This window comes from Ascaphus truei, chromosome 3 (genome assembly GCF_040206685.1).
Source record: "Ascaphus truei isolate aAscTru1 chromosome 3, aAscTru1.hap1, whole genome shotgun sequence".
In the NCBI taxonomy this organism is placed as follows: Eukaryota; Metazoa; Chordata; class Amphibia; order Anura; family Ascaphidae; genus Ascaphus; species Ascaphus truei.
Window position 1 is genome coordinate 437877902 of NC_134485.1, and position 27377 is coordinate 437905278.

Below are 27377 nucleotides of genomic sequence, written 5' to 3' on the forward strand. Positions count from 1 at the left end.
GCTGCCCGCTGTGCTATTGCGGCTGACTGGAAAAAGGTGAATGCGCCTTCTAGGCAGACTGTCTTACGGAGACTAAGGGAAATAAAGATGATGGAGCTCCTCACAGCACAGTTGAACCAGAAAACTGACAAATTTCACAAAATTTGGGAAATATGGCCAGGAAACTAGGGAAATATATATAAATATATATCATTTATATAAATAAATACAGAAATACCAGACAAATGGGCTCGTCCTACCCCCCCCCCCCCTTCCACCCCTCCCACCCTTCTTTTTCTTCTTTTCTACGTTCTTCTCTATCCTTTGTTAAGCTCATGAGAGACGCGTGTTATATCAATTATTTTATTTCAGATGACGAACTGTTAATGCTCTTTGTTGTATGGACAATATATTTGTTATGTCTCTCTAAAACAATAAAAATAAATTGAAAAAAAAAAAAAAAAGAATACCGCTAGCAGTAGGTAGTACTTACCCGTACAAATGTGGCATTTTTATTAGGCACCAAACTGGATTTCAAATTTCTGACTTTCTTGGAAACAACCCTGGGCCGTGAAGGTAAAATCCTGCCCAAAATAGGGTCTACTTCCAAAATACTCCAATGGGGAGACAAAATGTTCCTAATTTTGCGATGAGTGCCATTGAATTGGGTAATGAACAGAGAGACCTCTCTATCCAATCTCTTAGAGCGTTGGGAACAAAGGGACCTCTCTATCCAATCATTTAGAGCATTGGGAACAAAGTGACCTCTCTATCCAATCCCTTAGAGCGTTGGGAACAAAGGGACCTCTCTATCCAATCTCTTAGAGCGTTGGGAACAAAGGGACCTCTCTATCCAATCCCTTAGAGCGTTGGGAACAAAGGGACCTCTCTATCCAATCCCTTAGAGCGTTGGGAACAAAGTGACCTCTCTATCCAATCTCCTATATTCTCACTATCATTAGGAGAAAGTAAAGGTCCCGGGAGGTATAGGAGGTACACATCTGGACCTTTGTTTTGTTGGCTCGCTATATTTAATAGGGAGCCTCTCTCCTATTTGGAGGCCGTATGAAAATCTCCTTATTATCTTCTTTCTTTTCAAATGTCTCCTTTGGAAAATTAGCTTGTTCCAACGAAATGGGAAACTTTTCAGGCGAAGGAGCTGACGTAAGGGATATTATTTACCCACTTACCATCATGATCGCTAGTGGGTCCAAACATGCATTAACACTAACTTCTTTCAAATGGGCTTTGGTAGAAATGTCATCATTTTGGCATAAATCTCTAAAACTAAACGATGTCTCTATTCCCTAAAGTCTTCACGGGAAAATTAAACTGAACTCACTAACTTTCAATTTGTAAAGAGAGTTCATGTAAGAAATGTCTGTGCTCTCTGCTGATAAGCGCTGAATACAGTAAATGTGATGGAAAATAAAATGGAAACCTCGGTTATCAAATTATGAGCACCGGGCAAATGAAAAATATATCAAGTGTTTATTTAACCCATAAAACAAACCGTTACCCGACGTTTCAGACCAATGAAGAGGGTCCCTCTGGGGACCAACACGTCGGGTAACCATGTGTTTTATGGGCTAAGTAAACACCTGTATATATTTTTCATTTGTCCGGTTCTGTTAATTGGATTAATGATTATATATATTATTATTTTTTCTGTAATGGGTCCAGGCATTAGTATCACTTGCTCTGGTGCTGGGTGTGTGTTCCTGATCGTCGGTGTCAGGCTCTAGTGCTGGGTGTGTGTTCCTGATCGTCGGTGGCAGGCTCTAGTGCTGTGTGTTCCTGCTCCTCTGGGGCAGGCTCTAGTGCTGGGTGTGTGTTCCTGCTCCTCGGGGGTGGGCTCTAGTGCTGGGTGTGTGTTCCTGCTCCTCGGGGGCAGGCTCTAGTGCTGGGTGTGTGTTCCTGCTCCTTGGGGGCGGGCTCTAGTGCTGGGTGTGTGTTCCTACTCCTCGGGGTGGGCTCTAGTGCTGGGTGTATGTTCCTGCTCCTTGGGGGCGGGCTCTAGTGCTGGGTGTGTGTTCCTGCTCCTCGGGGGTGGTGCCAGGAGGAGGCGTGTTCTCAATACAGAGAGATGCACATACTATGCTATTCTTGTTCCTTTGGGTGTTGCTGGCAGACACTCGGTGTTATCTCTACTTGGGAGTTGAAGGCAGGAGGAGGAGTGTGGGGGCACCCTGGGGTGGTACTAGCAGCCGGAAGATTGACCTTGGTATAAATCGTAGTTTATAGAGGGGTTTTTCAGGAAGCGGCGCAGTTTGTCAGCGAGCATATTAAGCTGTGTGGTGTCTGCAGCTTTCAGCAGGTTTGCGCGGCGGATGAAAAAATGGTGCAGGAATCGTTGCCTGGAGCATTTCAGGAGCCTCCGAACCACACGCAGGAAACAGCGCCTGAAGTCCTGCCAGGCCCGCGGTGAGGGGTGTCGTTCACAAGCCCAAAGGACCACCATCTGTGAGCAAAAGAGGGCCAATGATAAAGAGACAGAAGATCGGGCAGCGGTGCGCAAAGTGGAAGGCGCAGGATTTTTTTTTGGGGGGGGGGGGGCGCGGGTGGTTGCATAGGCCCCCCCGCTCTTCCCTATGGCATATAAATTAAATGCTGGGGGATCGCGTGAGGCCTTTGCAACCTGAACTTACCGTGATTCTGAAGGCTGCTGTGACGCCCATCTCTATGACAACGGGATAACGTGACATGACCCCGCGGCGTCATATGACGCCGCCGAGTAAAGTAAGGGGGGCACAAGTGGGAGCTGGCAGGGGGCGCTGAGCCAAAAGTTTGCGCTCCCCTGAAATAGGATGATCTCTACAGTCAAATTGCAGGGCGACACAGGAGAAGGCTGGAGAGACCCATGGACCATGGAGTCTATCCCTCTGACATAGGTGACGGTGCCTGGCCCTATGGCAGGGTGTCACAGTGGAAGGGCTGGGCACAGACCTGCAGGTGGTGGGAGTTGATGACAGGACGACTCCCTGGACACCACATGTCCTCCTTCATCTGGCGCACGGCGTGCAAACACTTCATGCGACACCCACCATCCTCATCCATCTCCTCCAACAGGAGGCGCTCAGCACGCAGGAAGGACAACTGCCAGTGGTAATTAGAGCGTGCCAGGAGGTCAAAGCCGAACGACTAAAAGAGAGAGAAGAGTGGTAAGGGGGAAAGAGAGAGAGGAGGGGAAGAAAGGGGTAGAGACAGCGAGAGAAATGAGGGGGAAGAAAAAGATAGACAGTGGGAGAAAGGCAGGGTGTGACGGTAAAGGGGTTAACCACGCTCACTAATAAAGGTTAAGCCTACTGGGTTACCCATGATCTGTGTGTTGAGGTCCTAGAGTGTCAGCTCTGGGACCTAGGTGTCAGAAATGCATTACTGTGACTGTGTGCAAATTATGCGACATTAAAGATTTTTCGGGATTTGCCTTTCCTGGGGTGCTGGGACCGGGAGATTTCTAGGCTGTGAGTTTCAGGGTGGGTTTGCAGGAGAAAGTCTTTACAGAATGTGTCTATGTATTGGGGTTCCGGAGTTATGGGATACCCCAAAAGTTGGATCCGGGAATCGAGTGAGATTCTGGGATACAGCCAAACACATTGCTCCGCCAAACTCTGACTCGGAGAACGTTCTTGCGGCTCACCGCCAGGATCCCTGCTGCAGCATCATCCAGACAAGGTAAACGGGCATGAAGGGGTTAGTGTATACCTGCAACCATACAGGGGGTCTCTAGTATAATAGGGGGTCTCTAGTATAAGGAGGGGTACCCAGGTGCATGCCCAGGTACCCAGAACCTAGTATAGGGGTTCCGGGGATGCTCCAGCTCTATGATAAAGCTGAGAGTGATTGATTGTGTGTAAAAAGTTTAAAAGTTATTTTCTTGAGTGTGCCAAGAATGAGGCGAGTGAGTGTAAGCAGTTATACCCTCACTCCATCCTGACACCAGAACGGTACTTACACATTTTATCACACAAGATACAGGACACAGTATATTTTATTAAAGGGTTATGTTTAATAGGTATATATATATATATATATATATATGCTGATAACCTGTGAATGAACTGTGGGATTTCCAAGTCCTGGGTTCCGAGGGACCAGGTGGCTCCCAAGCTTGGAGCCTCTGGGTCTGTGCAGAGTCCGGACTTGGAAGCCTCAGGGATGCCAAGGAGTTAGAACAGGAGGGGTACTGCAGTTCTGCCTGAGTACCCACATCCTGGGCTAACACAGGGCTATCCGGCCACCATGTGCCAGAGCCCAGACACTGGAGCCTGGGCAGCGGGTGGGCTAGGTATGCAAAGAGGCAGAGGTGCCAGGTTGGCGCATGCCCCATTACAGAATGAAAAAAGGTGCCCTCCTGGCTTTACAATACTGGCAAATCGGTGATTGGCTGGCTGGGAAATTCCCATGCTCTGATAGGCTGTAGAGGTTTGTGAATGGGACACTGAAACCCATAAGAAACCTTGTAAACAATAATAGACAGCACTCTAAACCAGAAAAAATGATGGAACACATTGAGGTGCACGAAGCGTAGTGGGCCCAAGCAACCCCACTCAAAACCATGGAAATCCCAAAGTAGGCTCCAGCACACTATAATAGATAGAAACATGTAGATAGTTTCAGAATAAGCCACAAATTTAATAGCGTAAATAATATAAATGTACCAAATTGGAACTGCTCACTTACTCATTTGGCAAAGTATACAGCTATAATTATCACACTAGGGTGGGGGGGGAAACAGATACAAAGGGAAGGGAAGTGTGGGGTAAAAATGAGGGTATGGGGAACAGAAAAACATATAAAGACACTGGGGTAGGGTAAGAGGGGCAACGTTTCAGGGTAGGAACACTTTCTTCTGGCCCGTTCCCTTGGGTCCACATGAAACTCAAGGTACTTCCCTTGACCCTTATACAGTAAGTGTGTTAACCCTAGAAATTGTGTTACATTGTGTGTACAGTATGTCTTTTCCTGAAATAAATTACCATTTATTTTACCTCCTTGCTTTGCTCAATCTATGATCCCGGTATAAAAAGGTGTTGATAAACCTGGTCTCCCGTGACACCGGGAAACAGAGAGAGGAGGGGGGAGAAAGGGGTAGAGACAGAGAGAGAGAGGCGGGGTAAGAAGCAAAGAGAGAGAGGGGGGGAAAAAGGGAATATACAGAGAGAGACCGGCCGGGGAATATACAGAGAGAGAAGGGACGGGGAATATACAGAGAGAGAACGGACGGGGTATATACAGAGCGAGAACGGACGGGGAATATACAGAGAGAGAACGGCCGGGGAATATACAGAGAGAGACCGGACGGGGAATATACAGAGAGAGAACAGACGGGGTATATACAGAGAGAGAACGGACGGGGTAAATACAGAGAGAGACCGGATGGGGTATATACAGAGAGAGAACGTCTGGGGAATATACAGAGAGAGAACGGCCGGGGAATATACAGAGAGAGACCGGACGGGGTATATACAGAGAGAGAACGGCCGGGGAATATACAGAGAGAGACCGGACGGGGAATATACAGAGAGAGACCGGCCGGGGAATATACAGAGAGAGACCGGACGGGGTATATACAGAGAGAGAACGGACGGGGTATATACAGAGAGAGAATGGACGTGGAAAATACAGAGAGAGAACGGCCGGGGAATATACAGAGAGAGAACAGCCGGGGAATATACAGAGAGAGACCGGACGGGGTATATACAGAGAGAGACCGGACGGGGTAAATACAGAGAGAGACCGGACGGGGTCTATACAGAGAGAGACCGGACGGGGTATATACAGAGAGAGACCGGACGGGGTATATACAGAGAGAGATTGGACGGGGTATATACAGAGAGATACCGGACGGGGTATATACAGAGAGAGACCGGACAGGGAATATACAGAGAGAGAAGGGACGGGGAATATACAGAGAGATACCGGACGGGGAATATACAGAGAGAGACCGGACAGGGAATATACAGAGAGAGAAGGGACGGGGAATATACAGAGAGATACCGGACGGGGAATATACAGAGAGAGACCGGACGGGGTATATACAGAGAGAGACCAGACGGGGAATATACAGAGAGAGACCGGACGGGGAATATACAGAGAGAGAACGGACGGGGAATATACAGAGAGAGACCGGACGGGGAATATACAGAGAGAGAACGGCCGGGGAATATACAGAGAGACAACGGCCGGGGAATATACAGAGAGAGACCGGCCGGGGAATATACAGAGAGAGACCGGACGGGGTATATACAGAGAGAGAACGGACGGGGAATATACAGAGAGAGAACGGCCGGGGAATATAGAGAGAGACAACGGCCGGGGAATATAGAGAGAGACAACGGCCGGGGAATATACAGAGAGAGACCGGCCGGGGAATATACAGAGAGAGACCGGACGGGGTATATACAGAGAGAGAACGGACGGGGAATATACAGAGAGAGGCCGGACGGGGAATATACAGAGAGAGACCGGATGGGGAATATACAGAGAGAGAACGGCCGGGGAATATACAGAGAGAGACCGGACAGGGAATATATAGAGAGAGACAACGGCCGGGGAATATACAGAGAGACAACGGCCGGGGTATATACAGAGAGAGAACGGATGGGGAATATACAGAGAGAGACCGGACGGGGTATATACAGAGAGAGACCGGACAGGGAATATACAGAGAGAGACCGGATGGGGAATGTACAGAGAGCGAACGGACGGGGAATATACAGAGAGAGAACGGACGGGGAATATACAGAGAGAGAACGGACGGGGAATATACAGAGAGCGAACGGATGGGGTATATACAGAGAGAGAACGGCCGGGGAATATACAGAGAGACAACGGCCGGGGAATATACAGAGAGCGAACTGACGGGGAATATACAGAGAGAGACCGGACGGGGTATATACAGAGAGAGAACGGACGGGGAATATACAGAGAGAGACTGGACGGGGAATATACAGAGAGAGACCAGACGGGGAATATACAGAGAGAGACCGGATGGGGAATATACAGAGAGAGAACGGACGGGGAATATACAGAGAGAGACCGGACAGGGAATATATAGAGAGAGACAACGGCCGGGGAATATACAGAGAGACAACGGCCGGGGAATATACAGAGAGAGACAACGGCCGGGGTATATACAGAGAGAGAACGGACGGGGAATATACAGAGAGAGACAACGGCCGGGTTTATACAGAGAGAGACAACGGCCGGGGTTTATACAGAGAGAACGGATGGGGAATATATACAGAGAGAGAACAGACGGGGAATATACAGAGAGAGACCGGACGGGGAATATACAGAGAAGGACCAGACGGGGAATATACAGAGAGAGACCGGACAGGGAATATACAGAGAAGGACCGGATGGGGAATATACAGAGAGAGACCGGACGGGGAATATACAGAAAGAGAACGGACGGGGTATATACAGAGAGAGACCGGACGGGGTATATACAGAGAGAGACCGGACGGGGTATATACAGAGAGAGAATGGACGGGGAATATACAGAGAGAGACCGGACGGGGAATATACAGAGAGAGACTGGACGGGGATTATACAGAGAGAGACCGGACGGGGAATATACAGAGAGAGAACGGACGGGGTATATACAGAGAGAGACCGGACGGGGAATATACAGAGAGAGAACGGACGGTGTATATACAGAGAGAGAACGGACGGGGTAAATACAGAGAGAGACCGGACGGGGAATATACAGAGAGAGAACGGACGGGGTATATACAGAGAGAGACCGGACGGGGAATATATAGAGAGACAACGGCCGTGTAATATACAGAGAGACAACGGCCGGGGAATATACAGAGAGAGACCGGACAGGGAATATACAGAGAGAGACCAGACGGGGAATATACAGAGAGAGACCGGACGGGGAATATACAGAGAGAGAACGGACGGTGTATATACAGAGAGAGAACGGACGGGGTAAATACAGAGAGAGACCGGACAGGGTATATACAGAGAGAGACCAGACGGGGAATATACAGAGAGAGACCGGACGGGGAATATACAGAGAGAGAACGGCCGGGGAATATACAGAGAGACAACGGCCGGGGAATATACAGAGAGAGACCGGCCGGGGAATATACAGGGAGAGACCGGACGGGGTATATACAGAGAGAGAACGGACGGGGAATATACAGAGAGAGAACGGCCGGGGAATATAGAGAGAGACAACGGCCGGGGAATATACAGAGAGAGACCGGCCGGGGTATATACAGAGAGAGAACGGACGGGGAATATACAGAGAGAGACCGGACGGGGAATATACAGAGAGAGACCGGATGGGGAATATACAGAGAGAGAACGGCCGGGGAATATACAGAGAGAGACCGGACAGGGAATATATAGAGAGAGACAACGGCCGGGGAATATACAGAGAGACAACGGCCGGGGTATATACAGAGAGAGAACGGATGGGGAATATACAGAGAGAGACCGGATGGGGTATATACAGAGAGAACGGACGGGGAATATACAGAGAGCGAACGGATGGGGTATATACAGAGAGAGAACGGCCGGGGAATATACAGAGAGAACGGACGGGGAATATACAGAGAGCGAACGGATGGGGTATATACAGAGAGAGAAAGGCCGGGGAATATACAGAGAGACAACAGCCGGGGAATATACAGAGAGAGACCGGCCGGGGAATATACAGAGAGAGACCGGACGGGGTATATACAGAGAGAGAACGGACGGGGAATATACAGAGAGAGACTGGACGGGGAATATACAGAGAGAGACCAGACGGGGAATATACAGAGAGAGACCGGACAGGGAATATATAGAGAGAGACAACGGCCGGGGAATATACAGAGAGAGACCGGACAGGGAATATATACAGAGAGTCAACGGCCGGGGAATATACAGAGAGACAACGGCCGGGGAATATACAGAGAGAGACAACGGCCGGGGTTTATACAGAGAGAGACAACGGCCGGGGTTTATACAGAGAGAACGGACGGGGAATATATACAGAGAGAGAACAGACGGGGAATATACAGAGAGAGACCGGACGGGGAATATACAGAGAAGGACCAGACGGGGAATATACAGAGAGAGACCGGACAGGGAATATACAGAGAAGGACCGGATGGGGAATATACAGAGAGAGACCGGGCGGGGAATATACAGAAAGAGAACGGACGGGGTATATACAGAGAGAGACCGGACGGGGTATATACAGAGAGAGACCGGACGGGGTATATACAGAGAGAGAACGGACGGGGAATATACAGAGAGAGACCGGACAGGGAATATACAGAGAGAGAACGGACGGGGAATATACAGAGAGAGACCGGACGGGGAATATACAGAGAGAGACTGGACGGGGATTATACAGAGAGAGACCGGACGGGGAATATACAGAGAGAGAACGGACGGGGTATATACAGAGAGAGACCGGACGGGGAATATACAGAGAGAGAACGGACGGTGTATATACAGAGAGAGAACGGACGGGGTAAATACAGAGAGAGACCGGACGGGGAATATACAGAGAGAGAACGGACGGGGTATATACAGAGAGAGACCGGACGGGGAATATATAGAGAGACAATGGCCGTGTAATATACAGAGAGACAACGGCCGGGGAATATACAGAGAGAGACCGGACAGGGAATATACAGAGAGAGACCAGACGGGGAATATACAGAGAGAGACCGGACGGGGAATATACAGAGAGAGAACGGACGGTGTATATACAGAGAGAGAACGGACGGGGTAAATACAGAGAGAGACCGGACAGGGTATATACAGAGAGAGACCAGATGGGGTATATACAGAGAGAGACCGGACGGGGAATATACAGAGAGAGAAGGGACGGGGAATATACAGAGAGCGAACGGAAGGGGAATATACAGAGAGAGACCGGACAGGGAATATACAGATAGAGACTGGACGGGGTATATACAGAGAGAGACCGGACGGGGTATATACAGAGAGAGACCGGACGGGGAATATACAGAGAGCGAATAGATGGGGAATATACAGAGAGAGAACGGACAGAGAATATACAGAGAGAACGGACGGGGAATATACAGAGAGAGACCGGACGCGGAATAAACAGAGAGAGAACGGACGGGGAATAGAGAGAGAACGGCCCGGGAATATACAGAGAGAGACCAGACGGGGAATATACAGAGAGCGAATGGACGGGGAATATACAGAGAGCGAACGGACGGGGAATATACAGAGAGAGACTGGACGGGGAATATACAGAGAGAGACCGGACGGGGAATATACAGAGAGAGACCGGATGGGGAATGTAGACGGACGTATACAGAGGTACACAATTGGAGACTTTATAAGGTGAAATTATAACAAGGCTTTATTGTGCCTTTTCCTTAACATTAGGAAACCATCCAAACAAGGGGAAACAAAGCTTCTATTCACTTGGGAGTGGTTCTAGTGAAATTCTATGCAAGTAACAACTCCCTTAGTTAAGCAAGTCTCGCAGCCCCAAAACATATAGCATGAAATAAGCAGATATAAGAAGTCTCTTATGAATGAAAGTCTTATCTGTTTCTTGGAGGGAAAATCTTCTCAGTTCCTGGTTCAGCTCCCTTCCCTCAGGGTGTCAGCATTCAGGTTAAGAAGTTTTCCCTGTGTCTTGAAATCAGCTATGCTGTGTCTTCTGGCAGAGCTCAAGACAGGTCAGCTCCAGAGATCTGTGTTCTCTTGGTCAGTCTCTCCTGTGAGACTCAAGAACCTCTGCTCTGTCTCCAAAGGTCAGCTCACATGTGAGCTATGGAGTCACTTCATGTCTCAACAAACAGGCTTTTGTAAGCAATCTAAATCAGGCAGGTGGTGTTTATTAATTGACTACCAGAAGTTAACCACCACACTGCTAGATTAAAGGCACATTACTTGAACAGGGATTACTCCCCTGTTACATACCTCCCCTGTTTGTGGGAAGCTCGGGCTTGCCACGGCCAAAGCCCATCCTTCCACTCTCATTCTAGATATCTCAGTGACTTGAATGAGAGTGGATGGAGGAAGAGAACCCTCAGTCCTGCTGGGATTGGAGCCCTTTCTCCAGTTTATTCGTGTCTCCTCCTGAAGGTGCTTGAGATCAGCACCCCTCAGTCGCTCGAGGAGGACTTTTTCCAAGTATAGTCTTTTTTCTACGTGCGCGGTCATGAGATTTCCCTCGCGTCGGGTGCTCATCTTATTGTAGGCATACTGTATGGCAGCAGTTGCAGAGCGTTTAAAAACAACCCTTTGAGTTTTCTGCTCTTGAAGCTGTCGCTCTGCCCTTTTCCCACTCAATGGGGTTGCTAGTTCAGCCTCTTTGAGATTAAGTTGCAATTCCACACCCACTTCCAGAGAATGTCACATCTTTTCAGCTTCATCAGCTAAGGATTCTTCTGGTTTTAATTCAGCACGTGTACCTTCTTTTGTTGCCTGCTGGGTGGCTGAAGGTTTTGCTAGTGCTTGTTTAGGTGGTTCAAATTTTGCAACCTTGTCTTTCAGATGAGCAGTATTCCCAGCTCTCACTGTACCCTTGTCTTCATGGGTTTTTGAGGCTGTGGGATACTGACGCTTAGTTAGGGTCAATACTTGTCCTTGTAGAACTGTAATCTCATCCGCGAGAGATCCCTGTTTTTTGAGTGCGTCTTGCAAGTCTCTTCTCAGGGAATTTATCTGCATGCTTTGCTTTCTCTGAGCTTGCTTCAACATTTTTATTGCATTGTGAAGCACTATGAACTTCTTTGCTTGGGCCACAGTTACTTGTTTCAGTTTCTGGACCTTCTTGTGCTCCCTTTTGTGCCGCGTCACCTGGGTTCTAAGCTTGGCTTTTAGCGTTGCTTTGGTGATGCTCAGGGTAGCCTTCAGTTTCTCATGCTGCTTTGCGGGGACATACTGGGTCATCAGACGTTCCTGCAGCACTTGAATTTCTTTAACAGCCTGCAGATTGTCATCCTGCAGAGTTCGCTGCTTCTCCTCTGCCTTCTCGAGGTGCGTACGCAGACCTTGCAGTTGGTTCTGCAGTCAGTGCTCTGCTTCAAACTTCTCACCTTCCAAAAGTCTATTTATTTCTTTAAGCTCGTGCAGCTTTTCATTTTTTCCTTGACGTCGTTTGTCAAATTAAAATTTTCTTCTTTGAGTTTTACGTTTTTTCTTTGTAATCTTAAATGTTCTCCTTTTTCAGTCTCTGTATTCTTCAGGGCCTCTTTGCAGTCCTCCTTCCATTTACGCACTTCTGCTTTGAGGCTGACAGTCTCCTGGCGTAAGACATCCTTCTCTAGGTTGAGGGTCTGAAGCTCCTTCTGGGAGACTTGGAGATTTGTACTAAGATTGGCAATAGTTTCTTTAGCAATGTCCAGCTCTTCAATGAGACTGTGTAGTTCCTTTCTGGAAACTTCCAGGTCTGTGCGGCAGCTGTTGGTCTCATGATGTGAGGCATCCAGTGCTCTGTGGAGTGTCTGAACCTCTTTCTGAGATATGTCCACCTCTATCCGGACACTCTTGACCTCCTGTCGTGAGGCATTCAGCTCTATGTGAAGAGTGTGAACCTCTTGCTGGAAGACTGTCATCTGCTTCAGTGCTTCCTCATACTTCCGCTTTAGCGTAGCCACCATTTTATCTGATTGGCTCTGCTTTTCATTCATGGCGGAAATAGTAGCATTAGCAGTATCTAGCTCAGTCTTGAGATCGTCCAATTCTGTCCTGGCTAAAGAGTACATTGAGAGCACATATTCCTGTAGCTTCACGTTATTTTTCTGTAGCTCTGTGTAACCATCTTCCTTTTGTTTCAATTGTTCACGGAGCATATCACAGTCATTAGGGTTAGGATAAAGCAATGGTGCTCAAAGTGCTGTGTGTGTGCTTCTGAAGGGAGGGAGAACACTGGGTATTAAGGTATCATTTAGTTATATACTCAGTCCATATTAATGGGGGGGGCACCAGAAAGCCCTGAAGGTTGGGGAAGTTGTCCTAGGACACCCTCCTTCACCTCATTGGGATAGCCCCTTGTGAGTACTCACTGTCTTGTTCACCTCCAGAGTCTCCCTTCCAATGCGTGCCGCTATATATAATGAATTCCAGAGATGTAGGTGTGTAGCTCACGTTTGGATGCTGTGCGCTACACACCTACATCTCTGCATATCACAGTCATGCCTGGCATTTTTCAGGGCATCTTCAGGGTTGGTCAAGGGATCGTCACTCACTGGTTCCAGCTCCACTTCCCTGGGATGGTTGGTTGAGGGTTCCTCACTGTTGGCACCGGACAGACACTTCTTTGGGGTACACGACTTCTGCCTTGGGCCCTCTGGATATTCGGTTAACCGCGGGACGAATTCTCCACAGGATCTGCGGACGTGTCTGTTCCTTCCACGGTAAGTGAAGAACCGCTTTTCTTTTTCCGCTTTTTTGTTTTGGATGACTCCGTCCCATCAGGAATACTGGGGTCTCCTTTATTTGAAATTTTAGCAGCGTCACTGGATCCACCCGGCTTTTCTTGCAACTGTAATAGTTGACGGAAATATTCGGTGATCCACTGCTCCCGCTCTGTCTCCTGCTGATCATATTCATCATCAAAGGGAGCGGTCTTTTCTGTTCGTGCCAAGTTCAGGCACCCCCACCATTCTTGGGGTGTTTTGTGGGTGTGACTCGGTTCGGGTTCCCCGTAAGAGATGTCTTCCTCTTTATTGGACTGGAAGGGCCACTCTTCCATGGGGTAGGGTTCATTACAGGAACGCTGCATCTTGTCCTCCATTTTTAGGCTATCAGGTGTAATTTTCTTCCTGACCTCAGGAGGCGCTATTGCAGCTGTTGCCACTGTATTTGCTAGAATCCCTAATTGTGGTAGTCCTACAGATGGGCATATTTTGCTTGTAGAGGTCGTAGCTCTCACAGGCATCTCTGTAGACGTTTCTTTCTTGGGTAATTTTTTTTTCTTCAATATCAGCAGTACTGTGCATGCATTTTCTCTTATCAGGTATACAAGATGTGCAGTTACTAGGTAAAAACGTCCATTTGCTTTACACCATTTACTTGCTAGGTTTAATCTCTCATTAGGTATGCTGAATGTGTAGTTGCTAGGAAAAAAACTTCTGTTTGCTTTACACCATTTACTTGCTAGGTGAAATCCCTCTGCTTCAGCAACAGAATTTGGTTTTCTTTCTGAGTTCAGTAATTTTCAGTCTCATCTTTGGGTATTATGGCATTCACACTTCACCCTTTGGGTGTCTGTTTTTGCTCCCAAGATATATATATAGGCAGACTTTTTTACTTGCAGAAAAAAAAAACATTCTTTGCAGTGGACTATTTCTTTCATTCCCGGCAGGGTGACTCAACACTCAGCAATTGGCTTTGAAATACCTTTTTCCCCTATAGGGCAATTTTACACTCAGCATTTGTTTGCTAAAAATTCCCCTGCTTCAGCACAGTCTTGTATCAATTTTCACACTTTTCTGCATATACTCCATTCACAGCTGGTAGCCCTATGTGGTGTGGCAACCTTTATTTGCAAAATCAGTACCACTCGTGGGTCACCATCTGTATTCACTGCTTCAGCAAAACTTTTGAAAACAACAAACACCTATCCCTTTTTAAGGGCTGACTCACTTCTTGAACCCTGACTATGGCTGGAATGCAAAACCCCTATTTCAATGACCATATTACACTTTGTGATAGGCAAATAAGGTTTAGCTGCTTCAGCAGTCTCTCCTCTTGGGATTGGGGAAAACAGTCCCTCTATGGTTTTGTAAGTTTCAGTGCAGTGTAAGTTTCAGTGGTGTGTATCCCTTTAACTCTGGTCTCTGCTGCATGAGTTTTTTTTTTTTAAGTTGCTCAGACTGTTTGTAGGCAAAAAGCATAAAAAAAATTCACAGAAAAAATCTCCGGTCCTTTCTAACTTCAAAGACGACCTCTCGTCCCACTTCGGACACCATATGTAGACGGATGTTCACAGAGGTACACAATTGGAGACTTTATAAGGTGAAATTATAACGAGGCTTTATTGTGCCTTTTCCTTAACATTAGGAAACCATCCAAACAAGGGGGAAACAAAGCTTCTATTCACTTGGGAGTGGTTCTAGTGAAATTCTATGCAAGTCACAACTCCCTTAGTTAAGCATGTCTCGCAGCCCCAAAACATACAGCATGAAATAAGCAGATATAAGAAGTCTCTTAAGAATGAAAGTCTTATCTGTTTCTTGGAGGGAAAATCTTCTCGGTTCCTGGTTCAGCTCCCTTCCCTCAGCGTGTGTCAGCATTCAGGTTAAGACGTTTCCCCTGTGTCTTGAAATCAGCTATGCTGTGTCTTCTGGCAGAGCTCAAGACAGGTCAGCTCCAGAGATCTGTGTTCTCTTGGTCAGTCTCTCCTGGGAGACTCAAGAACCTCTGCTCTGTCTCCAAAGGTCAGCTCACATGTGAGCTAAGGAGTCACTTCCTGTCTCAACAGACAGGCTTTTGTAAGCAATCTAAATCAGGCAGGTGGTGTTTATTAATTGACTACCAGCAGTTAACCACCAAACTGCTAGATTAAAGGCACATTACTTGAACAGGGATTACTCCCCTGTTACAGGGAATATACAGAGAGAGACCGGACGGGGAATATACAGAGAGAGACTGGACGGGGAATATGCAGAGAGAGAACGGACCGGGTATATGCAGAGAGAGACCGGACGGGGTATATACAGAGAGAGACCGGATGGGGTATATACAGAGAGAGAACGGACGGGGAATATACAGAGAGAGAACGGACGGGGAATAGAGAGAGACCGGACGGGGTATATACAGAGAGAGAACGGATGGGGAATAGAGAGAGAATGGACGGGGAATAGAGAGAGAACGGACGGGGAATAGAGAGAGAACGGACAGGGAACAGAGAGAGACCGAACGGGTAATAGAGAGAGACCGGACGGGGAATAGAGAGAGAATGGACGGGGAATAGAGAGAGAGAGAACGGACGGGGAATAGAGAGAGAGAGAACGGACGGGGAATAGAGAGAGAGAGAACGGATGGGGAATAGAGAGAGAGAGAACGGACGGGGAACAGAGAGAGAGAGAGCGGACGGGGAACAGAGAGAGAGAGAGCGGACGGGGAACAGAGAGAGAGAGAACGGACGGGGAACAGAGAGAGAGAGAACGGACGGGGAACAGAGAGAGAACGGACGGGGAACAGAGAGAGAGAGAACGGACGGGGAACAGAGAGAGAGAGAACGGACGGGGAACAGAGAGAGAGAGAACGGACGGGGAACAGAGAGAGAGAGAACGGACGGGGAACAGAGAGAGAGAGAACGGACGGGGAACAGAGAGTGAGAGAACGGACAGGGAACAGAGAGAGAGAGAACGGACGGGGAACAGAGAGAGAGAGAACGGACGGGGAACAGAGAGAGAGAGAACGGACGGGGAACAGAGAGAGAGAGAACGGACGGGGAACAGAGAGAGAGAGAATGGACGGGGAACAGAGAGAGAACGGACGGGGAACAGAGAGAGAGAGAACGGACGGGGAACAGAGAGAGAACGGACGGGGAACAGAGAGAGAGAGAGAACGGACGGGGAACAGAGAGAGAACGGACGGGGAACAGAGAGAGAACGGACGGGGAACAGAGAGAGAACGGACGGGGAACAGAGAGAGAACGGACGGGGTATATACAGAGAGAGAACGGACGGGGAACAGAGAGAGAGAACGGACGGGGAACAGAGAGAGAGAGAACGGACGGGGAACAGAGAGAGAACGGACGGGGAACAGAGAGAGAACTGACGGGGAACAGAGAGAGAACGGACGGGGAACAGAGAGAGAACGGACGGGGAACAGAGAGGGAACGGACGGGGAACAGAGAGAGAACGGACGGGGAACAGAGAGAGAACGGACGGGGTATATACAGAGAGAGAGAGAACGGACGGGGAACAGAGAGAGAGAGAACGGACGGGGAACAGAGAGAGAGAGAGAACGGATGGGGAACAGAGAGAGAACGGACGGGGAACAGACAGAGAACGGACGGGGAACAGACAGAGAACGGACGGGGAACAGACAGAGAACGGACGGGGAACAGACAGAGAACGGACGGGGAACAGAGAGAGAACGGACAGGGAAGATAAAGAGATAGAGAGAAAGTGAGGAAGAAGAAGGTAAAGGAGAGAAAGGGAAAGGAAGAGCAGCAGGTAGAAGGGTGATAAATATACATCGATAACGGCGCCTCCCACAGGAACATATCCCTGGCACACCAATTCTCTTTGGCAAAGCAGTGCTAGCATCGCTCCCAGCCCCGCCCCTTCATACTAACCCCGCCCCTTCATACTAACCCCGCCCCTTCACACGAGCCCCGCCCCTTCACACGAGCCCCGCCCCTTCACACGAGCCCCGCCCCTTCACACGAGCCCCGCCCCTTCACACGAGCCCCGCCCCTTCACACGAGCCCCGCCCCTTCATACTCGTCCCGCTTCTTCGCACTCGCCCCACCCCTTCACACTCGCCCCGCACCTTCACACTCACCCCGCCCCTTCACACTCACCCCGCACCTTCACACTCACCCCGCCCCTTCACACTAACCCCGCCCCTTCACACTCACCCCGCCCCTTCACACTAACCCCGCCCCTTCACACTCACCCCGCCCCTTCACACTCACCCCGCCCCTTCACACTCACCCCGCCCCATCACACTAACCCCGCCCCATCACACTAACACCGCCCCATCACACTAACTCCGCCCCATCACACGAACCCCGCCCCATCACACTAACCCCGCCCCATCACACGAACCCCGCCCCATCACACTAACTCCGCCCCATCACACTAACCCCGCCCCATCACACTAACCCCGCCCCATCACACTAACCCCGCCCCATCACACGAACCCCGCCCCATCACACTAACCCCGCCCCATCACACGAACCCCGCCCCATCACACTAACCCCGCCCCATCACACTAACCCCGCCCCATCACACGAACCCCGCCCCATCACACTAACCCCGCCCCATCACACTAACCCCGCCCCTTCGTACTAACCCCGCCCCTTCGTACTAACCCCGCCCCTTCGTACTCACCCCGCCCCATCATACTCACCCCGCCCCATCATACTAACCCCGCCCCATCATACTGACCCCGCCCCTTCATTCTAACCCCGCCCCTTCATACTCACCCCGTCCCTTCATACTAACCCCGCCCCTTCATACTCACCCCGCCCCTTCATACTCACCCCGCCCCTTCATACTCACCCCGCCCCTTCATACTCACCCCGCCCCTTCATATTAACCCCGCCCCTTCATACTAACCCCGCCCCATCATACTAACCCCGCCCCTTCACACTCACCCCACCCCATCACACTAACACCGCCCCATCACACTAACACCGCCCCATCACACTAGCCCCGCCCCTTCATACTAACCCCGCCCCTTCATACTAACCCCGCCCCATCACACTAACCCCGCCCCATCACACTGACCCCGCCCCATTACACTAACCCCGCCCCATCACCCTAACCCCGCCCCTTCATACTAACCCCGCCCCTTCATACTAACCCCGCCCCTTCATACTAACCCCGCCTCTTCATGCTAACCCCACCCCTTCATACTAACTCCACCCTTTCATACTAACCCCACCCCTTCAGTCTAACTCCACCCCTTCATACTAACCCCGCCCCTTCATACTAACCCCACCCCTTTATACTAGCCCCGCCCCTTTATACTAACCCCGCCCCTTCATACTCACCCCGCCCCTTCATATTAACCCCGCCCCTTCATACTAACCCCACCCCTTCATACTAACCCCACCCCATAATACTAGCCCCGTCCCTTCATATTAACCCCGCCCCTTCATACTAACCCCGCCCCTTCATACTAACCTCGCCCCTTCATACTCACACCACCCCTTCATACTAACCCCACCCCTTCATACTAACCCTACCCCATAATACTAACCCCGTCCCTTCATATAACCCCTCCCTTTCATACTAACCCCGCTCCCTCATACTAACCCACCCCTTCATACTAACCCCGCCCCTTCATACTAACCCCACCCCTTCATACTTACCCCACCCCATCATACTAACCCCACCCCTTCATATTAACCCTGCCCTTTCATACTAACCCCGCCCCTACATACTAACCCCACCCCTTTATACTAACCCCGCCCCTTTATACTAACCCCACCCATTCATACTAACCCCACCCCTTCATACTAACCCCACCCTTTCATACTAACCCCTCCCCTTCATATTAACCCCGCCCCTTCATACTCACCCCGCCCCTTCATATTAACCCCGCCCCTTCATATTAACCCCACTCCTTCATACTAACCCCACCCCTTCATACTAACCCCACCCCTTAATACTAACCCCGCCCCTTCATACTAACCCCGCCCCTTCATACTAACCCCACCCCTTCATACTAACCCCGCCCCTTCATACTAACCCCACCCCTTCATACTAACAACGCCCCTTCATACTCACACCACCCCTTCATACTAACCCCGCCCCTTCATACTCACCCCACCCCTTCATACTCACCCCACCCCTTCATACTAACCCCACCCCTTCATACTCAACCCACCCCTTCATACTCACCCCATCCCTTCATACTAACCCCGCCCCATCATACTAACCCCGCCCCTTCATACTAACCCCGCCCCTTCATACTAACCCCGCCCCATCACACTAACCCTGCCCCATCACACTGACCCCGCCCCATCACACTAACCCCGCCCCATCACCCTAACCCCACCCCTTCATACTAACCCCGCCCCTTCATACTAACCCCGCCCCTTCATACTAACCCCACCCCTTCATACTAACCCCGCCTCTTCATACTAACCCCACCCCTTCATACTAACTCCACCCTTTCATACTAACCCCACCCCTTCATACTAACTCCACCCCTTCATACTAACCCCGCCCCTTCATACTAACCCCGCCCCTTCATACTAACCCCACCCCTTCATACTAACCCCGCCTCTTCATACTAACCTCGCCCCTTCATACTCACACCACCCCTTCATACTAACCCCACCCCTTCATACTAACCCTACCCCATAATACTAACCCCGTCCCTTCATATAACCCCTCCCTTTCATACTAACCCCGCTCCCTCATACTAACCCACCCCTTCATACTAACCCCGCCCCGTCATACTAACCCCACCCCTTCATACTTACCCCACCCCATCATACTAACCCCACCCCTTCATATTAACCCCGCCCTTTCATACTAACCCCGCCCCTACATACTAACCCCACCCCTTTATACTAACCCCGCCCCTTTATACTAACCCCACCCATTCATACTAACCCCACCCCTTCATACTAACCCCACCCTTTCATACTAACCCCTCCCCTTCATATTAACCCCGCCCCTTCATACTCACCCCGCCCCTTCATATTAACCCCGCCCCTTCATATTAACCCCACTCCTTCATACTAACCCCACCCCTTCATACTAACCCCACCCCTTAATACTAACCCCGCCCCTTCATACTAACCCCGCCCCTTCATACTAACCCCACCCCTTCATACTAACCCCGCCCCTTCATACTAACCCCACCCCTTCATACTAACCCCGCCCCTTCATACTCACACCACCCCTTCATACTAACCCCGCCCCTTCATACTCACCCCACCCCTTCATACTCACCCCACCCCTTCATACTAACCCCACCCCTTCATACTCAACCCACCCCTTCATACTCACCCCATTCCTTCATACTAACCCCGTCCCATCATACTAACCCCGCCCCTTCATACTAACCCGACCCCTTCATACTAACCCCGCCCCTTCATACTCACACCACCCCTTCTTACTAACCCCACCCCTTCATACTAACCACGCCCCATCATACTAACCCCACCCCTTCATACTAACCCCACCCCTTCATACTAACCCCACCCCTTCATACTCACACCACCCCTTCTTACTAACCCCACCCCTTCATACTAACCACGCCCCATCATATTAACCCCACCCCTTCATACTAACCCCACCCCTTCATACTAACCACGCCCCATCATATTAACCCCGCCCCTTCATACTCACACCACCCCTTCTTACTAACCCCACCCTCTGTACCTGGATGCACTGCACTCAATAGAAAGCTAGCTGTGCCCCCTTTGAGCCCTGCCCCTCTCCCTTAGCCCTTCCCACCCCTGCGGTACCTTGACACTTTGCCCCTCACCTCTCTCCTGGCCCCTGTTCTGCAGTTCCTGTACACAATGATCTATGGGAGTACAGTCCTGCCACTCTTAGCTCTGCCACTCTTGTTTAGCCACGCATCTATCTCTTAGTCCCACCCCTCTCCTTGCCCCTCCCCCCAAACACCTTGATACACTGCGCTTTGTCCTTGGAGGGCCATCGTTTCAGGAATCGTGGCCACTGAGCCTTTTTCGGCCAGCAACCCGGAACCTCCACCGCCGGGACCAACTCCACATCAACCGGCTGCTCTGAGGTCTCGACACACACTCTCACCGTGGGGCCTAAGGACTCCAGCACGTTCACCCTGTCTGTAGGAGATGAAGAGACACTCAGAGGAGGGACACTCCTACTCAAGGGAGGGACACAGGCTCAGGACACATACTTATGATGTGAGGGGCTTTACCTACAGAGTGATGGCACATACAACAAGATTAATGAAGTAACACTTAGAAAACAATCACACTTGAGACTGCTGCTCCATTACCTGACAGGTTGCAGGAGGGAATAGCTTTGTGCAGGAGGTCCTGGAAGACCCTGACAACGCTGGCGGGCACAAGGTCCCCCTGGATGTTGACATCACTCTCATGCCAGCATGGGTTGCTCTTTTGGAACTGCTTCACCTCCAGCCATTGGTGTAGCTTCTCAGGCTCCATGACGGGCGTCAGGAGCTGGACACCACTTGGGGTGTAATAACGCCAGTGCCGAGACCTTCGCTGACGGAACTCAGTCAAACCGCACAGGGGAATGATGACCAGGAACTGAGAGGGGGCCAGAACCTGTATGAGGGTGAGAAGTGAGGAAAGGCACCCCAAAATCTACTCAACTGTGCCCTAAAACTGGGTGAAGGAGAGGCGTAAGGACAACTCAAATTGTATCCAACAGTGGATCCCCAAAACATGCAACCACATGGCAATGAGGCGTGTATGAGAGATTGCCATGGTGTGAAACCCAACTAATATACAAATATCCCCCCAAAACAGCACAGAAATCTGGGAGTAGCGAGTAAGTGCGTCTCAGGATGTACCCCAATATCAACACACAGAATGATGGCCATGAGAAATTCATGGCAAATTCTATGTGAAAAGTGGTGGGTGCACATGGAGTGAGGGATGGGAGAGTAACATACAAGGTGTTCTGCACATGCATTTGTTCTCTCCGGTACCTGTATACAGGGGTGCCATGACCACCTCCCCCGTAAAAGCACCATCCAATGAGCCAGCAAATCCGGCTGGTCCTGAGCCAGAGGGGAGGCGGCAGCCAGAGAAACGGAGACAGTGAGGATGATGCAGAGGTTTGAGGGACGGAGCTAACGCTAACCCCAACCAAGAAACACAGTGTTAAGGCAAATATCAGCTCAGGGTAAGGACAGGAGAGATTTAATGCCAGTTCAGCGTCAGTCTGAAGCAAGGAAAGGGAGTTCCACTTAGTTTAATGTCAGCTCAGTGTCAGTCTGCAGCAAGGACAGGAGAGGTGAGCATGGATTAATGCCATCTCAGCGTCAGTCTGCAGCAAGAACAGGAGAGGTGAGCTTGGATTAATGTCAGCTCAGTGTCAGTCTGCAGCAAGGACAGGAGAGGTGAGATTGGATTAATGTCAGCTCAGCGTCAGTCTGCAGCAAGGACAGGAGAGGTGAGCATGGATTAATGCCATCTCAGCGTCAGTCTGCAGCAAGGACAGGAGAAGTGAGCTTGGATTAATGTCAGCTCAGTATCAGTCTGCAGCAAGGACATGAGAAGTCTGCTTTGTTATTATTATTGTCAGATCAGCATTAGTATGCAGAAGGACAGGAGAAGAGAGATTGGTTTAATACCATCACAGTGTGAGTCTGAAGCAAGGACAGGAGAGGTGTGCTTGGATTAATGTCAGCTCAGCATCAGTTTGCAGCAAGGACAGGAGAAGTGAGCATGGATTAATGTCAGGTCAGCATCAGTCTGCAGCAAGGACAGGACAAGTGAGCTTGGAATAATGTCAGTTCAGCTTCAGTCTGCAGCAAGGACAGGAGAGGTGAGCATGGATTAATGCCATCTCAGCGTCAGTCTGCAGCAAGGACAGGAGAAGTGAGCTTGGATTAATGTCAGCTCAGTATCAGTCTGCAGCAAGGACATGAGAAGTCTGCTTTGTTATTATTATTGTCAGATCAGCATTAGTATGCAGAAGGACAGGAGAAGAGAGATTGGTTTAATACCATCACAGTGTGAGTCTGAAGCAAGGACAGGAGAGGTGTGCTTGGATTAATGTCAGCTCAGCATCAGTTTGCAGCAAGGACAGGAGAAGTGAGCATGGATTAATGTCAGGTCAGCATCAGTCAGCAGCAAGGACAGAAAAAGTGAGATGTCAGCTCAGCATCAGTCTGCAGCAAGGACAGGAGAGGTAAGCATGGATTAATGCCATCTCAGTGTCAGTCTGCAGCAAGGACAGGAGAGGTGAGCATGGATTAATGCCATCTCAGTGTCAGTCTGCAGCAAGGACAGGAGAGGTGAGCTTGGATTAATGTCAGATCAGCTTTAGTCTGCAGCAAGGACAGGAGAGGTGATCTTGGATTAATGTCAGCCCAGCGTCAGTCTGCCGCAAGGACAGGAGAGGTGAGCTTGGATTAATGTCAGTTCAGCTTCAGTCTGCAGCAAGGACAGGAGAGGTGATCTTGGATTAATGTCAGCCCAGCGTCAGTCTGCAGCAAGGACAGGAGAGGTGATCTTGGATTAATGTCAGTTCAGATTCAGTCTGCAGCAAGGACAGGAGAGGTGATCTTGGATTAATGTCAGCCCAGCATCAGTCTGCAGCAAGGACAGGAGAAGTGAGCTTGGATTAATATCAGCTCAGCGTCAGTCTGCAGCAAGGACAGGAGAGGTGAGCTTGGATTAATGTCAGCCCAGCATCAGTCTGCAGCAAGGACAGGAGAGGTGAGCTTGGATTAATGTCAGCCCAGCGTCAGTCTGCAGCAAGGTCTGGAGAGGTGAGCATGGATTAATGTCAGCCCAGCGTCAGTCTGCAGCAAGGACAGGTTTAATGCACTGCAGGGGGAAAGCAGCATACCTGTATGCAATCTTAACTCCTGTCTCTGAAATTAACTTGGTGTGTGCTGAAAATATTAGCAAAACCATTTGCTGTCATACAGTACGTATGATAACTGGCTGATTACAATTCACATAACATTTGTCTTATGTGCCTTTCATGTCTTAATTTAATCTGGACACTGAGGGTGAATCAGGAGAACCTGGTTTAATTCCCGGTGTCGGATCCTTGTGACCTTGGGCACATCACTTTATCTCCCTGTGCCTCAGGCACCAAAACCATAGAGTGTAAGCTCATCTGGGCAGGGACTGTCTGTAACATTCCTATGTGCTGCGTACCGCGCGCTGTGCTGTAACTGTGACGCCATGTGTGTCCCATAGGGAGAGAAGCGCTATATGAAATAAAGTTATTATTATTAACGTTATTATTAATCAACTAAAGTTTGGGCAGAGTTTAATTGTGATCAGGTGACTTCTTTGCTCGCCCCCGCAGCTCCCCGACACGCCACAGCGACCCCGCGCGGGACAGCGCAGGTAAGGGGGACCCTGCTACACATATATCTATATGTATCTATATAAATATAGATATATGTGTAGCAGGGTCCCCCTTACCTGCGCTGTCCCGCGGGGGTCGCTGTGGCGTGTCGGGGAGCTGCGGGGGCGAGCGCGTCGCCGGGGCTCCCGGTGGCATTGTCTGGAGTGTGCCACCATCTTTAAGGCACTCGCGCATGCGCAGGAGGTCTCACATGCGCAGTGTAGCTGTGGGAGTAGCGGCGGCCATCTTGCGTCTGGCGATAGGCTTGCGCATGCTTAGAAGCGATGTGGCAGCCATTACTGTGAGGGAGAAGTGGCAGAAGAGGCGCTCCGTAGCGCAGGACCAGCCTCAGTTTACGCATGCGCAGTTAGGGCGATGCGGCAGCCATTACAAAGGTGTGCTGGTGCCGGGAGACTCGCGCATGCGCAGTACCGTACGTGCACGCGGCCCCCATGATAGAAAGCTCTGCAAGGGATTACAACTCCTGTAGTACTTGTGACTCACAGCAGCCAATAGGGCTTACAGATTCCCCTGGCTGACAGGATATAGTTATCAGGCAGGGACCATGCTAGTTAGTTGTAGCTGGGAGACAGACAGGGGAGGGTGGGTATGTGCAGGGAGCAAGTGGCTCCTGCACTAGACCAGATATCCCCCTTAGGCCCCAGCTAGGCCCCAACTCACCTCAGCTTGTGGTTGCTGCAGGGACTCCCCTTAGATAGGGACAGGGTCCTGTAGAGCTAGACAAGTGAGGGTCCAGCCAGGAAACTGGGCGTCTGACGTCAGATCCGGTTGCACTCCGGTGGTAGCTGGGCTTCCTGCGGTTCCTCCCCAGGCTGCTCCATGTGACACAGTAACTCCCACTCTACGCGGTTCGCCACTCCTGACGAAGCCAACGTGACTGCGTGGCGAAACGCGTAGAGTGGGAGTTACTCTGTCACACGGAGCAGCCTGGGGAGGAACCGCAGGAAGCCCAGCTACCACCGGAGTGCAACCGGATCTGACGTCAGACGCCCAGTCCTGCGGTGACGCGACGGAGCAGGGGCTGAAGACGGAGGTCTATCGGGGGCCGCGGGACGGTGAGCCGGCTTGCTGATGGTCTCCCGTATACACTATTGCAGTGTGACATGCCCGATTTTATCTGATACATTGTGAGTGCATTTTTTACTTAGATTAAACCACTTTTATATCTAGTTGATCTGTGCTATGCAGCGTTTTCCTCTCTCTCTCTGCATCTGGGGTATTGTTCATCCTGAGTACCGGGGCCACCTTGATGACTCCTAGACTGACACCCACCATGGATTGATTGCCTCAGCCTATACTGCTGTTTTAATTCTTACAGTGTGTAAGTAGACACTCTACAAGGGCCAAGATTTTGGAAGCTCATTGCCCACTGCATAATTCCTCTGCACTTAGAGTCTCTGTGCTTTTGTGTTTCTCCCTTATGCTCCCCCTGGATTTTGTGTATCTATTGCAACATTTGGGACGAGTGAAGACTATTCCTACCAGAGGGTTTGAGCAGGGGGTGACATTTTACCTTTTTTGTGTTATCTTTAACACTTAAGTCACTTATGTGTATTTTCTAGCACTTAATATATGAATTTATATATTTTAAATAAGTAGTATTATTTTTCACCATATTCACAGTGATCACCTGTTTAGTTGTTTTGCGCCTATTTATCACTTTACTACCAATACCCCTGCTCTGCTGTGTAACAGCTGCTGATTCCTCTGCCGGCTTCTGTTTAACGCTGGTGGCCTGCTGCCGAATACCATCTCCCCACTCCTGTCTGAGGAGAGCGGTGGGCCACTGACAGGGGGGGAGGAAAGGGCCCCCCAAGAGCTTGGGCCCCCGGGCTTGGCCCAGGATGCCCAGGGTATAGCTACGCCCCTGTTAGCGGCTAGCTGCAACGATAATGCAGTTTTTATTTTTGTTTGTTTTAGTACTAGTGTGCGGTAGCAGCGGTTCTTCTGAGCTGAACCGCATTGATTTCAGCCTCGGAGACCCCCTACTGCCCAAGATATAGGCCCCGCTATGGGGTGCTGGTATCCCCTGTGTGTTTAAATCTCCCGCGTCACGTGAGATTATTTTATAATTATAAATATTATATTGGCCTGCTTTATCACTGTGCCAATCAATGTGTTGCTGGTAGTAACTGGCCTCCCTGGTGGGAAGCGGGGGAGGGTGGAATTACTATAGCGGTTACTACCCGCTGAGGTTTTTAAGGGGTTAGTGGCCATTAGTTTGTAATTTTTATTGTCTACTTCCCGAGTTACAGGCCCCGTTATGGGTGTTTTTTCTTAGTGAATACCGCTTTGGCCAACATGTTTTATAGCGCGATAAAACAATGCAAGGTCGATCGACAATGCACTGATTTTATCGAAGTTTAGTGAATAGGCCCCTAAGAGAGAGAGAAGAGAGCCTAAGGCTGCGTCCAGGGTGAATGGAGCCGGGCGGAGGCGCGCTGAGGCTGAGGGAAAGCGGGTGCGTGTCGGGGGGGGGGCCTGTGACGTCATGGAGCTGGTTTGCCCTCATTGGGCGAACCGCTCACGTGACCGGCCCTGCGCTCCCTTGAGCGCTTGAATTTAAAAAATTTCTAAGACTTACGGAAGCGTAAGCGAGCCCCTACTAAAGCCGCTCTCATTGTGGCTGCAGGGGCTCCCTGCCAAGCAGCAGCACGCCTCATCACGGGTCAGCGCATAAGC

General features: G+C 50.2%; 1 protein-coding gene across 3 annotated transcripts in view; it reads right to left on the reverse strand.

Annotated features, from left to right (window-relative positions):
* Positions 1-265: 265 nt before the first annotated feature.
* MAB21L3 (mab-21 like 3) overlaps positions 266-27377 on the reverse strand; it is a 121263-nt gene continuing 94151 nt past the window's right edge. For 2 of the 3 annotated variants that reach the window (XM_075592965.1, XM_075592964.1), the window contains 4 exons: positions 21613-21904; positions 21255-21436; positions 2926-3120; positions 266-2440 (listed from right to left, as the gene is read on the reverse strand). In XM_075592965.1, the coding sequence (XP_075449080.1) occupies positions 2180-2440; positions 2926-3120; positions 21255-21436; positions 21613-21904 (930 nt within the window). In that variant the 3' untranslated portion in view covers positions 266-2179. Of the gene's footprint in view, positions 2441-2925; positions 3121-21254; positions 21437-21612; positions 21905-22290; positions 22646-27377 lie in introns of those variants that run through there. The other variant, XM_075592966.1, reaches the window with a different exon arrangement.